Source organism: Nomia melanderi, chromosome 14 (genome assembly GCF_051020985.1).
Source record: "Nomia melanderi isolate GNS246 chromosome 14, iyNomMela1, whole genome shotgun sequence".
Lineage (NCBI taxonomy): Eukaryota > Metazoa > Arthropoda > Insecta > Hymenoptera > Halictidae > Nomia > Nomia melanderi.
Window position 1 is genome coordinate 6,899,389 of NC_135012.1, and position 14,024 is coordinate 6,913,412.

General features: G+C 27.1%; 2 protein-coding genes across 4 annotated transcripts; one reads left to right on the forward strand and one right to left on the reverse strand.

Annotated features, from left to right (window-relative positions):
* Nucleotides 1-336: 336 nt before the first annotated feature.
* Ubc2 (ubiquitin conjugating enzyme 2) lies at nt 337-8,498 on the reverse strand. 3 transcript variants are annotated; one of them, XM_076373945.1, is made up of 7 exons: nt 8,236-8,498; nt 7,346-7,457; nt 7,069-7,203; nt 6,940-6,990; nt 6,210-6,342; nt 3,888-4,035; nt 337-3,250 (listed from the first exon to the last, which is right to left on the reverse strand). In XM_076373945.1, exons 3-7 carry the CDS (start codon nt 7,197-7,199, stop codon nt 3,153-3,155), a joined length of 561 nt encoding a protein of 186 aa, XP_076230060.1. In that variant the 5' UTR covers nt 7,200-7,203; nt 7,346-7,457; nt 8,236-8,498; the 3' UTR covers nt 337-3,152. The 3 variants fall into 3 exon arrangements, with proteins under 3 accessions (XP_076230060.1, XP_076230062.1, XP_076230061.1); XM_076373947.1 differs by having other exon boundaries at nt 7,325-7,457; XM_076373946.1 differs by lacking the exon at nt 8,236-8,498 and adding an exon at nt 7,963-8,221.
* Nucleotides 8,499-9,909: 1,411 nt separating this feature from the next.
* PGRP-S3 (peptidoglycan recognition protein S3) lies at nt 9,910-11,921 on the forward strand. The gene is made up of 4 exons (XM_031992297.2): nt 9,910-10,406; nt 10,808-11,021; nt 11,187-11,305; nt 11,590-11,921. Exons 1-4 carry the CDS (start codon nt 10,352-10,354, stop codon nt 11,772-11,774), a joined length of 573 nt encoding a protein of 190 aa, XP_031848157.1. The 5' UTR covers nt 9,910-10,351; the 3' UTR covers nt 11,775-11,921.
* The last annotated feature ends 2,103 nt before the right edge of the window (nt 11,922-14,024 follow it).

Consider the following 14,024-nt stretch of genomic DNA (forward strand, 5'->3'; position numbering starts at 1 on the left):
CAATGTAGATTGCACCTGACAGTTCAGTTATGTTATGTATAACAAGAGTAAGTGTCACATTGCTTTAGAAAAGATAAAAGTATTAAAAAATATTTTTTTTTCATAAAACAGTCATTTAATAAAAATACTAGCAATGAAAATTTCGTGTGTAATATGAAATCTTTAAGATTATATTGTTTCATAAATATTATATTATTTAAAACAATTATAGTTATTTGTACAAGATGTTTCAAAATTTATATAAAAAAGTTATTTTAAATGATTTAATAATGAAAGGATGTTTGATTGAAATAAAGTTTAATTAGAAGTATAAAAATTAAAACAACAAAAACTCTGTACGATCAGTATTTTCTTTTATTTTGTGTTCTATATTTATTTATAAGATTAGCAGACTAACATTCAGTAATCATATAGGATGCTCTCTTGCACAGTTCTATAACTATTCATCAATAAAAGAAATCAAGACAGAAAGAAATTCCCAGAAAATAAGAGGGTAGGACTTCGTTTAAACGATCTTCCTTAACTATTACTGCATTATTTGAAAATATTTTTCCATACTGTTTATACATTACGATAATTAGAAAGTGTTTTCAACTAATCAGCTTTGCCTACTAAAGTTAAGATTTGATCCGTATTTGTAATATTTTTGATATTATTACAATTATTTAATGTTTTGATTTTCAGACCAATTCAAAGATTCGTTTAAACAATTTCCCTCACACAGACATTTTGATGAAACGCAGTATGAATAAAAACCTTTCCTTTTTTGTTTTATACGTTTAATTACAAAAGAGCAGATTCAACGTGCAATTTATATACAGTTCTAGAGGTCCAAAAGATCTATAGATCGTTTGTTCAAGAACTTCACAGAATATATTTACAAGAATCTTAACGATAGTAATTGAAATCAAATAAAAAATTAAAGTTGTTTGCGCGATATGAACTGTACAATTAAATCATGAATTAAAATAGTAAATACTTCATTTCTATTATCATTAATTCTGTTTGTGATATAGTAATATATTGATCGACAAACATTTTTTTTCTGGAGATTCATTGTTCACCAGAAGGAACCATTATTAATATTTTGTAATCTGCTAAAAATACTTGAATGATGAATTAGTATAAAATTTAATTACTTTCATAATTTAAATGGTTAATTTCTCTGTTTGTTTAATGAACTTTTAACAAAAAAAATAATGCTGTAAGAAGACCTTTTAGAAGACATCATTTCTGTATTCAATTTGTTCATATAATAATCGATACAAATTTGATGAAAATCATGGTTTATGATTTGTCACTAATATACAGAAGATTATATTTATTTACAATCGCAGTAATTTAAATATTACGGGCCCGGTTAACAGATAAACTTGAAAAGGAATTTCAAGCGAATGAAATTCCAATTTCATTTATTTTTCCAATTGCTATACTTTATTAATTACAATGATCACTCGTGTATAATTTATCACTAAATTTGTAGTAGACCAGTAAAAAGTAATGCAATGTCATTATCATTACTACTTAGTAAATGTAACTGCGGTTATATTTGGGTCAAACAAATTTAGGTCCATACGAACAATTTCTACAAAAAATTCAGATTTTTCTTTTGTTTCATCATTTTTCTTAAATAGAATAACTTTTCAATTTAAAATTTTAGTTTATATTTTATGCAAAAGTAAGTCTGTAAAAAATTGAAAATTGTGTAGGGCCCCTTAACTAGTAGCCTAATTACTTACATTCGGATTACTCATATTGTTCATAATATTGCCTAAACTATCAGTATTATTTGGTACTGTCAATTGACGTACCCTTTTAAATACTATTTCATCACGAGTTCTTAAAACGATCAGATGAACAAAACAAACAAAAGACAAAGGAAAATAACCGAGGGCCCTCGCTTTTCACTCTCTCACTCTCGAGTCAGATTTTCTAAAAGGTAGTAAGAACTGAGAGTTTCTTATCACAATTAATAAAACAATTGACAGCACGAAAACTCAAAATTCTTATTATTTAAAAAATCTAGAATCAAACTATTTCTATTTTTGGAAGACATTTTGCAATCATTTTTGTTGAAATAGTGTTAAATATTATAATTCGTTTTTGTAGTATTTTCACATCGAAATATATTATGAAGTTATATCTTGACATAAAAAATATGACTTTCTTCTCAATTGTGTATATTCATTTCAATTATATATTAACCTAAATTAACATTTACATTAAAAATGTCTAATCTTGTTAGAAAGCATTGCTTACAAAAATCTCTAGTAGTTATCCAATATAAAATTCAAATTGGTTGTGTAGAAATTTTACTTCATTATGCAAAATATTTAAAAAAAAGGATCTTCCTGATCTAGTTTGTAACAATTTAAAAAATGCACATTTACAATGAAAAAATAAATATATGTTAATTCTACATATGTAAGAATGACTTGTGGAAGATATACTGTTAGTCTCAAGAGTTACAGAGTGAAAAAGAGAGTATGGTTACACATGCACGCACATTCATTCATCTTAGGCACATTTACATACTCGATATAAAAGCACATCACAATGATCGAATCGACGATCTTGAAGAGTCTTTCATTTAAAGCGATCCTTCGGTCGATATACATATACATACAATAAGTTTTTCGAAGGTGCGGAGAGCCCAAATTGATTATTCAAACGATCAATTTTATCAATCTATTAATTACAATTACTTTATCAAATATAATTCAATGTAAATAAGACTTTTATACGTAGGTTTTTCTTTAAGTATTAAACGTACTTTCCAATATTCGCATTTATGTTGCATATTTGTAAAACCGTTACTCATAAAGTAAATATTATTAATCTTACATCAAGATCAAGCAAACAGGAACTTTTCAATTTAATCTTTTCATATTTTTTAAAGGCTTAAATAGAAAAAAAGACAAAAAAAGACGAAAAAAAATAAAAAAAAAAGAACACTGAAATTAAATAAGTATTTCCAAAATATCAGATAAAAAAGAATATATGATTAACCGAGGAAACATAATTCTCCCATTTAATTAAAAACAATTGATCGATTCGAATATTCAGAATTTGAATATAGTTAGATAGGCTCCCTTAAGTGGCCGTTCTTCGTTTTGAAGGAATGAAAAGGGCAGCTCTTTTTGATAAGTCGTTCATGTTGCATAACGCTTAGTCCAAAGTCGTGCTATACGATCGTGCTCTTCTCTATTCTGAAGATACTGTGTTGCTATACTTCCCACTAGGGGATCCGCTGAAACATGGAACAACACAACATTTTGTACATTCTTTTTTTATGCAATGCTTATTTATTTAGATACTTTGTAGATACAAAGATTGCTATAATATAAAATTTTTCTATTTAAATATATATTAAGTTATATTGCAAAATAGTATGATTCAATTTACACTTAGAAATTGAGATGTTACAAAATAAAACTTTCTTAGCAAACTAAAAATGATATGAAAATTAAACTCATTTATTATTTTTCTGCGAAATAACTTCAAAAAAAAAATCATAAAAAAATACGATGTTTTGCGGACTATCAAAAATTATTAAGGAAAATAAATAAACGAGATATGCTTGTGAAAGTAAATGTTAAGTTAACCAAATTCTCTTTTATGTTTTCTCCATTTAACCTATTTTCATTTCTTACAAATAAATATCAAATATCTTACTCATCTTACAGTATAATTTCATTAAAAATTCAATCCTTCTATTATAATTATAATAATATGCAAATTCTTTTAAAAACAAAAGTTTAACACAAGAATAATTGATGAATATAATTGAAAAAATTTAATTTCTTCTTTTTCTTCTTAGTCATACTAATAATACTATTTATTGCAATGCAAAAGTTAATAATATTATACGGAACATTTTATTTTACCTGGGTTGCAGTCTGTTAGAAGTGAACAAATGGACAGTAAAACCTTAGAAATAGTGAGTGCAGGCGACCAATTGTCTTTTAGTATGTCCAAACAAATGACGCCTTGACTGTTTATATTACAATGATAGATACGCGTTCGGAATGTGACCTAAAACCATTATATTAAAACTGAATTATTATACTATTATTTATTACATAAAAGAACGATTTTTTAAAGAAACAAATGAACTACTAAAATATATGTATATAACACAAAAAATATAAAAATATAAAAAGAGTTTAACATTATACAGGATGATTAAAAGAATGCATTTATAGCTTCTAGGGTTGATAGGATTCATTAAATGAAATAAAAAGGTTTTAATGAACATAAGTCGAAAACTTAATATTTTTCTTTAAAAACTTATAAACAAATTTTTGTTTCAATCAAAACGACTGATTCTTTCGTTTTGAGAATTATCGCATTGCATATAAACAATGGATTACTCGGCTTTTCCTTCTATGCAAGTATAATACAGGATTACCATAATTATAATATTATAACTAGAAAAAAAAGAAATGATCAGGTAATTTATCAATTCCATATGATGCAATAATTAAAAATCAATTGTTTTAACCGGAACAAACAATTATTTATAAACATTTAGTTTCTGACCTACCTTTATAAAAACTTTTGCAGTAATTAACGAGTACTATCTACCCTAGAAGTTATGAATACTTCTTTTTTTGTCATTCTGCATATATCTACATAAAATTTCTAAAATACTGAATAATATTAAAAAATTGTAAACACGGCTTCAAAAAATTTAGTTTTTAGTAAATTATAACAAATGAATGACTAAATCTTAAACTAGTAATCTTTTTTTTCAAATAATTTAATTTAAACGATCGATTTAGCAGACATAATTATTTTAAAGTAAAATGTTAAAAATAATATGATCTAAAGTGTTATACTTGAGAAAGAGTATAACATAAATATAATAAAGTTTCTTAATAATTTTACTAGAAAAAGAATCATGTTACCGCTTAGATCTGTTGGATCTAAGAAAACCATTCTTATTCGGAGATAAATTGTTTATTCAGAGAAAAAATAAAGTGTGACAACGGATTAAAGCTGTTTCATCTATCATGAATATCTACTTAACGCGTTAATTGCCACGCCGGTCCTTGGGGACCGGCACTAGACTTTCTATTCACGCCAAGTCGGGCCGTATGGACCGACAGGTGACTTTTGCTTTATACGCTGCCGCGCCGGTCTGAATCTTAACTAAAAGTATTAATTATGGTAGTAAGTAGAAAATATATTTTATTAGAAATTAATGTAATTTATTGAAACAATTTAAATAAAGACGCCACGTTCGTGCCGACTACCAACAATCTAAAAATGCACAGGGGCAAGGGGACTCTTCCTCTCACGATGCTTGGGCTGCCTTGTTTTCAGCACATTGCTGTTGGCGCGAACGGAAAGTCACTTAACGTGGCAGTTAACGTGATAAACAATAAAAATTGATTATTGTATGTACCATTTTCTTTGACTTTTTTCAGTTTTGTCTCTACGTATTACACTATATTTTAAAGCTATAAAAGATGTTTCGTTTGTTTCTAGAAATAAGTACATTCACTTTGAAATCGTTCATAAGAAATATTTCCATCACTGTTCGTAACATAATCATTGATATAATTATTATTAACTAAATTAAGGAAAGACTAAAATTCACAGCTTCAAAAGATATAGAGTATTCTTCATAATTCTTGATAGAGTTGAAATGTATTCAAAAACGGAAGCAAAAATTTAGAAAATGCAAACTGCTACATATGTTTTACACTATTTATTGTACGTTTCTTATATGATAATCTCTTAAGTGAATTAAATCAATTCATCTTGTATTATAAAATCTATAGATATTTGTAAGAGCCAAAATGTGGACAAATTTAAAGGTGAATGGCATGGCATTGTTTCAAATTATCAATAAACGGATCACCGATCGGTACGCTAAGAACAATAAACAATCAATCGATATATGACATACATTATACACGTAACATCGTAATAAAATCTTACACAAAGTAAGAAAATCTTACACACTTAACTAATTCAAGTTTCTATATCCAAATTTTTATTGTTCCAGCATATCTCTTAAAACTTAACATGATTCTTTTGCTTCTCTTTAAATTAAACATGTTTCTTTCTTTTATTATAACAACAATAACATATAATATTATGGAATATAATGTAAACAACAGACCTATGTTACCAAAATCATTTTTAATTAAATTAAATTAGAAAAGTTGACATCTACTACAAAAATATTACTACAATACCTTTGGTGGTTTGAAAGGATATTCCGGGGAAAAATGTATGTCCAAGAAGAATACTCCTCCTTCGTAAACTGAACCAGGAGGCCCAAGTATAGTTGACACCCATTCATATAAATTATCTCCTTTAGGTCCTGCACTGTAAAACACAGAAGAGAACCATTTAATACTTAGTCATAAAATAAATAAAACATATATATTTCTTAACAATTAAAAAACTCCCAAAAGAAAATAATAAGAATTAAAAGAAAAACATTTGCTAAGCATAAAGGATGTAGTAAATCTTTTACTTTTTCACATGAATAAATTCATTGTATAAAAAGCATCTTAAGTGAAGAGAAACTTCTAGTCACTTTAACAATGCTATTGTAAGAAAATAACGCAATGTATATAAGCAAAATTGATTAGATCAAATAAATATATTACTTGTATACCTGGTACTAATAATTTAAAGAAAAATAACTCTGCAAATACCTTTGCTATTACGTTTATCAATACAAATCAAGTTATAGTATTTTCAATACTTTTTTATAGTATTACTTAAAATTTGTCATATGACGAAAAACACCTAAAATTATAAATCTAATCATTACAATTAGCACATCTGTCAATTCTTGATTCTCTGATGGATTGATTCTTCTTATAAATCCTTTAATTATAAATTAATATTTTAGGACTTTACTCATTAATTATGATAATACTAATATGAATACTAAGTTGTTTAAAGGGTACAAACCTGCAATTTGGAGGTGGGTCTAATGTAATTTCCGCCAACTCTTTCTGTATCCTGCAACAACAAAATTAATAATACGATGGCAAGTTTTCACAGCAAATACTTTTCAATGTTCTATTACAATTACGATACCTTTTGGCAGATGTTCCTAAAGCTTTCGACATCTTTGGATTTGGTTTTGCTTCCTTACTTTCTGGTTTATTGTCCGCTAGTGATGAACCACGCCCTCTACCAGTTCCACTTGAACCTGCACCCGATGACATGGCTCTAAAATTATTTACATTATATTACATACAAGGTGGTTTATAAAACAAAAATAAGAATTTAATTTGTGACGAGTAACATTGTAACTGTCTTCGAAATAATCAAATAATAAATTAATAAGTACAATAGAAAACATTGAATATACTTTGTGCCCCAAGCTACGGACGTCGAGATCTTCTTATGGTGGTGCACAAGTGCTTCTTCAAATAACAGTTGTATATTCCCAATAAGGATCACTAAATGAATATTTCTTTCACCTAAAATCAAAATATAAAATATAATGTATGAAAGTGTTGAAACTGTATTTTTAATGTCATGTTTATTACTTGTTAATACACATTTCTTATCTTTAGCATGGAACACATCACTTAAAAAATTAGTGTCTAATGAAAACAATAATATTACACATGAAATGATAGTCATTTATTTTTTTTATTCGTAAAGGTATTCAAAATATTTCAATATTAATCAGTTCATAACATTACACAAACGTAAATATGTAATAAGGTTATATTTTTCTAATACAAGTTTTTATTAACCTAAACGAATTAAATTGTTGATGCCAACGGATAAAATAACATGTATTCGTATAAAATGAAATCAACTAAAGTACCACGAACGTATATAAATTATTTCCACTCTTAAAAATAAAAAGAAATTAATAAATTTTATAAGAAGAGATATCCACTGAAAAAATCTGAACGATAAAAAATATAAATTAAAAACAATATCAAAACAGTATAAATTAAAAAGTATTCGCACCTGCGTTGATGTTATTAAAACATCAAAACACAGCTCAAACGAAAGTATGTGAAATAATAGTAGAATATCAAAATCTATAAAAATGTACTGACTTTGTAAAAGAACAAGATGAAAACTATTAACAAAAGTTATTAATCGATCTCAATTGTACATTACTTAAAACATATTATCTCTACTAAATGAGAGGATTCAGTGATTGACGATTAACAACAATATCTGTTTTAAAAAGACTATTATAGAACCATATACGATCAAGAGGAAGAGGTGTGTTACCTCGTTGATAGAAAGGGTAGCTTCCCAATCGTTTCAGGATCAACTTTATAATCGAAGATTGATCCTATGTAAATTCTGCGTAAACCAGCCGGTTCCGGTTTGTGCGTACTCCTAGACGCAAGTGTGCTTCTCAGGTGCTGCTCTGCAGGCTGGCGGGCTTCATCGTCGCTCTCATGTCCCAAAGTCACGATCGCGGCGTCCCTTTTCCCTCGGCGAGCGCCGAAACGTGCGCATCTCTGCGTCGCCGGATGTTGACTCTGTCGCCGCTGCGGCGGACGTTGGTAGCCAACATTCCTAGATGGCTGCACTATCGACTTCGGTATTTAGGAATATGCAATACCAATCGTTCTTCAGAAATCTCCTAGATCAATTTTTGTTTTCTTTTTTCTTTTGTTGTTATATTCAAATAAGAAGCGAACCCGTTTCAGACAACACTAGCGATTTAGTTCCTAACAGATGAAAGTTATTATTGGTCCATTTTGATTTGGAAAGAAATACAGCACTGTTCTTATTAGGTTGCTTACCAGCCAATCAAATACAAAGCGGCAGTGCAACCGTTTCGTTCAAAAACACTAAAGTTTATTTCAGCGTTGAATACCGATGACATAATTTTATTTGAATAATAAATAACGGATGTAATCAGAGAAAGTAAGAATAATTGCTTGATTATATGCCTTCTTCCTAAAATGAAACATTATTTTATTTTATAACTAACACTTTTATGTTTATTGTATGATCAAGAAAAAATACATTTTTTGATTCGTCATTTGATATGTGAAATAATTTAAGTAAATAATAAATTAACATTTTTTTCTTATTAAATATTATATAAATGTACAAGAGAACGAATTGTACTGTGTCGTGAAAATATAAAATGACTACACCGAAAACAGAAATCTAAAGTTCTCATTTAAGGAATTTGAAAACATTTAAATTTTTGCATTATTATCTTAAAGGAAAAAGAATCATAGATATATATTTAGTGTTTAGTTGTTAATATGATTGTTTTCTATTACTAATGAAATATTTCTTATGGTAATTGACTCATGAAACTGTTTATTTTCCGAAATATTGTGGTGTTTCATATTAAGTGTGTCCATATTAGGCGCCATTACTCTATCTCAAGATTCAATCGTCCGATTGATTTGAAATTTAGAAACGTTTTCTGTGACTATAGTCGGTACCAAAATCCATGAGGAATTTTAAATTTTATAATTTTTTATTATGCTAAAAGCAGAAAACAGCATAAAAGATCAAAACTTGGACTTTAAACTGTTGCCATTTTTTTAAACAATGAGATATTTTAATTGTTTGGTAGCAGCAACAACTACATTCATATTGAAAACAATTAAACCTCGTTTGTTTTGTTTTAGTTCACTACAACGGCTGGAATTATATCAAGCATCGTAACATGATTTTTTGAAATGACTTTCTTTAATGACGCGTAATGCATATAATTTTATGTACTTAAACTTGAAAATATACAAATTTCGCATGCCATTAAATAAATTTATCATATTATCTGCAACAAATGTGTGGAAAAAATTGTATAGTTTCATTACGAAAATAACATCGATGACCTTGATATTGTGTAAGAAACAACTTGAGAAAAAAATATTTTTTTTGTTAATACATGCACGTCATTATAGAATATTCTGTAGCAAACACGATTACATCACGAGAATTTCATTTGAATGATAAGACGCAGCATTATGTTATCGTAATATAGAACATTTTAATTCGATAATGAAAATCATCAATATATCAAAATATAAAATGAATTTTTATTTATTGTATTTATACCGAGTATGTACTTGTTTATGATAAATTACTTTATTGTAATGTTCAATATACAAAAAGTTAAAATTTTGTAAATTCTTTCTTCACACAAAATGTGTACTTACATTGTTTTCAAATTCACGTGAAAAATGAAGAGTTCAAGATTGATTAGCTATGTGGATTTTTATCGTACAATTATATATAGTTGAAGTGATAATGTAGAAATATAAAACAAATTTCATTCTGTTTGCCTCACATTTCATTACTGGAACGAAGAAATAGCGCAGTGTTGTACGTTAACGAATAATTCAAGATAATTTATTGTAACTATTTAAAAATGCTAGATACAAGATGGGCCATCATTTTCCTATTCTCTTACGTTTGCATTGCACGTAAGTTAAAATATATTTATTAATTATTGTATTAAAATGTTAATAGCAGATGTGATTATCTTCCAGTTTGGTATTACACTTAGGAATTAAATAAAAATACATACCAGCATTAAATAAGAGAAGTAACTGACTTTAAAGCCTTTAAAAATATAGCTATTAACCATATTTTATAAGTAGTCAGTTGTATTTATCTTCTTGAAATAAATATTTATATATTTATTTATTATTGAAACTAACTGAAGGAACATGTAAACACTTTGTATGAGATATGATAGAATGTAAATTTTGTTTCCAAAAGGAAAGGGGAAAAAAAATGTTTATAATTGATAATATATTTATAATAAACTGTTTAATGTGATATTTATATGAAGAAAAGGTAAAATTACTTTTTCATTTCATAGAGGGGGATGAAGAGTGTCCCACAATCATTAAACGAAACCAATGGAGTACTAAAGAAGCGAAGAGTGTAAATTATTTAATTCTTCCTATTCCTTATGTTATAATTCATCATACAGTTACTCCTGAATGTTCTTCAAAAATGCAATGTAATACTAGGGTTGAAAACATTCGTTATCATCATATGGACACTTTGGGTTGGCATGATATAGGATTTTCGTAAGTATCTTTATTTATATACATATATATATCTTATGAGATATCTTATACAAGGATGTCGTAATCTATTTATGTATTTAATAATTCATGTCTGGTGAAAGAAATTTAACAAGGAACTTTAGCATGTAAATAAAAGCTTACTTTAATTTTATATTTTATTGATAGATTCTTAATTGGGGGTGATGGAAACATATATGAAGGTTGTGGCTGGAATCGTGAAGGAGCTCATGCAATTGGGTACAATAAAAAATCTGTTGGAATTGCTTTCATAGGAAATTTTCAAGGTAATATATAATGCATCTTATCTTTTTATTTAACATATTATATTATGTGGTAACTCTATAAGCAATCTTACATATATATACAGGGCAACCCATTTAAATAGACTCACTTGAATATCTTTGAAACTATTGCTAAACATTATAAATAAATCTTGATAGTATTTGAGAAAATAAAAATTAATATACTATCAGATTGGTTGATAAATACAAATAATAAATAATGCACACTTTCTTCAATTACTTGTTGATTACTATTACTGTATTTCATAATATCCTTTCAATTTTAGAAAAACTTGCAAGCGACAACATGATTAATGCTGCACATAAACTTATTGTTTGTGGAAAATCACAAGGAATACTTAGAGATGATGTTCGTGTAGTTGGTGCTAGACAAGTTACAAACACTGCAAGTCCAGGAATTGAACTGTATGGACAAATTCAAAACTGGCCTGAATGGGTTTCAAAACCTTAACTTGTCATTTATGTTTAGTCCATTTATGCATTTTTTAATAAAATAATTGAATATAAATTTGTAAAACATTTTTAATTAAAATACCTTTATACATTGAATTATACTATGAGTTAAGTTTATAAATAAATTAAGTTTTATTTTTGTACATATTACTTACCCCCGAAGAAGATATTTCTCTAAGTAAGTACTACCCCTTTATTTATTAAAATATTATGACCCTATCTTTTGTTTATCTACCTCTCATTTTTTTTCTTTCCCCTCACCTTAGACTTTTCACTTTTTTCTTTTTTACTTTTACTCTTGATTATTCGCTTTGTTTTTCATTATTCATTCCCTTTGCTTATAACTGTAATTTTCGGATATTTTATTTCGAAAATAATTACCTAAAATTTTCACCGATTTAATTCTTCATTATTACAAAGCATATAATTCATACTTAAAAATTGATTAAATAAGAAGAGCTTAAGTACAAAAGAAATAAAAAATAATTACAAACATTATATTCAATAAGAGATATGTATTAAAAAAATAAATATACATAGATAATTGTCATGTTGTAACATTGTATTTAAAATGTATTGAAATTATAAATGTATTTTTATTAAGTATACTATATCAATAATTATTACCTATTTGAATTTATTAATTACATATTTAATTTATATGCGTTTATGGGCCATTAATAGTGAAATAACATTACTGTGTAATAAATTTCAATGAGGAAAAATGTTCAGCCTTGAGACTCATCGTTCATTTTTCCCTCAAAGCGTCGTCTTACGTGCATTGTAACATATAGGGTGATTCACTTGTATGCCAAATAATGAAATTACCGAATTACAAATTACAGTCAGTGTACTTTCTCTTCTATTTTTAATATTGACAATCTAGTATTACATAACAATGTAATGTTTTTGTCTCCATTAATAAATAAATTTTTTTCAGGTGTTTATTGGAAAGACACGTTTTACAAAAACGTCATTGAAACCCACTTATAAAAAAATTTCTGAACTTTTTCGTTGTGAGGCACAATGAATAATTTATTTGGTTTTATGAATATTAAATGTGAAAATTTCAAGTCAGCTATTTTAGTGAAATATTTTGAAAGTATTCGTTCTTTTTATAGGAAACATAAACATTTGAAAATATGATATTCAAATTCAACTAAAGAAACATTAATGCTGTTTCTCTAATATCTAAACAGAAGTTAATTATCTCCGGTATCTCATTTCGCCAACCTTTCGTTTATCCTTTTTCGATTTGTCGAAATGGTGACGAGCATCTGAAGTTAGTAAAATTGTTGGGGGAATCGTAATATATTTTATGCAAAACCATCCATTGACAATTTTTATATCCTATCAAAAAAGAGCATCGATATACATATACTTATATACCTCGTCCCTTCAAAAAAACAAACGAGTTGTGCCTCAAGAGAGCTGGAATGTAACCAGCCTACCTTGAAAACTGGCGCGTATTCACTTATATATTGACCCTGAGTTAGTTTAAAACTAATTGGAAAAACTTTTTGTTTCAATTAAATTCGACGATTTTTTGTTTCCCTCCCATATATTGAATCCTCTAAAAAGTAGACGTGGTCATTAGCCATCTTAATCAGGAAAAAAACATTTAAAAAATGCAACTAAGTAAAATTTCTTATTTTTTTATTATTTACTTGTATACTATGTATGATACTTTTCTTAGTGATATTTTTTATCATAAGCGTTACCAGAGCATAATTACGAATACTTATAAATACTTCGTAAAACTTGTCCCTTTAAGTACAATCGTGTTAATGTTAGCGCGACAAATTGTCTCGACCGGAAAGTAATTACATGACAGTTGCTCAATAGAATTAGAATATTTATTCAAACGTTCATAATGGAAACTACATTATTAACTAGTAATAAGTGGAATAAATCGTAACAGCACTAAATTGAACATGATAATAATATTTTTCTCAGAAATATCTCTATAAATATAAACTTCGAATTGTTTCACAATTTTTTATCCACTTTAATCCACAATTATTATAAAAAAATGTAAAATGATTCACTTATTAAGTTTAGTATGATGTTGAACTTTTTATGCAAATAATTAATATTATAAGTAATAAATAATTAATTTCAAAATATACAGTTTGTAAATAAATAAAACAAATATTTTGTCGTGTTTCAGACGAAACACCCAGCATGCATAGTATGTATGATATACAAACGTGCATTGACTAGTAACAGTAATATTTGAAAGAAACGG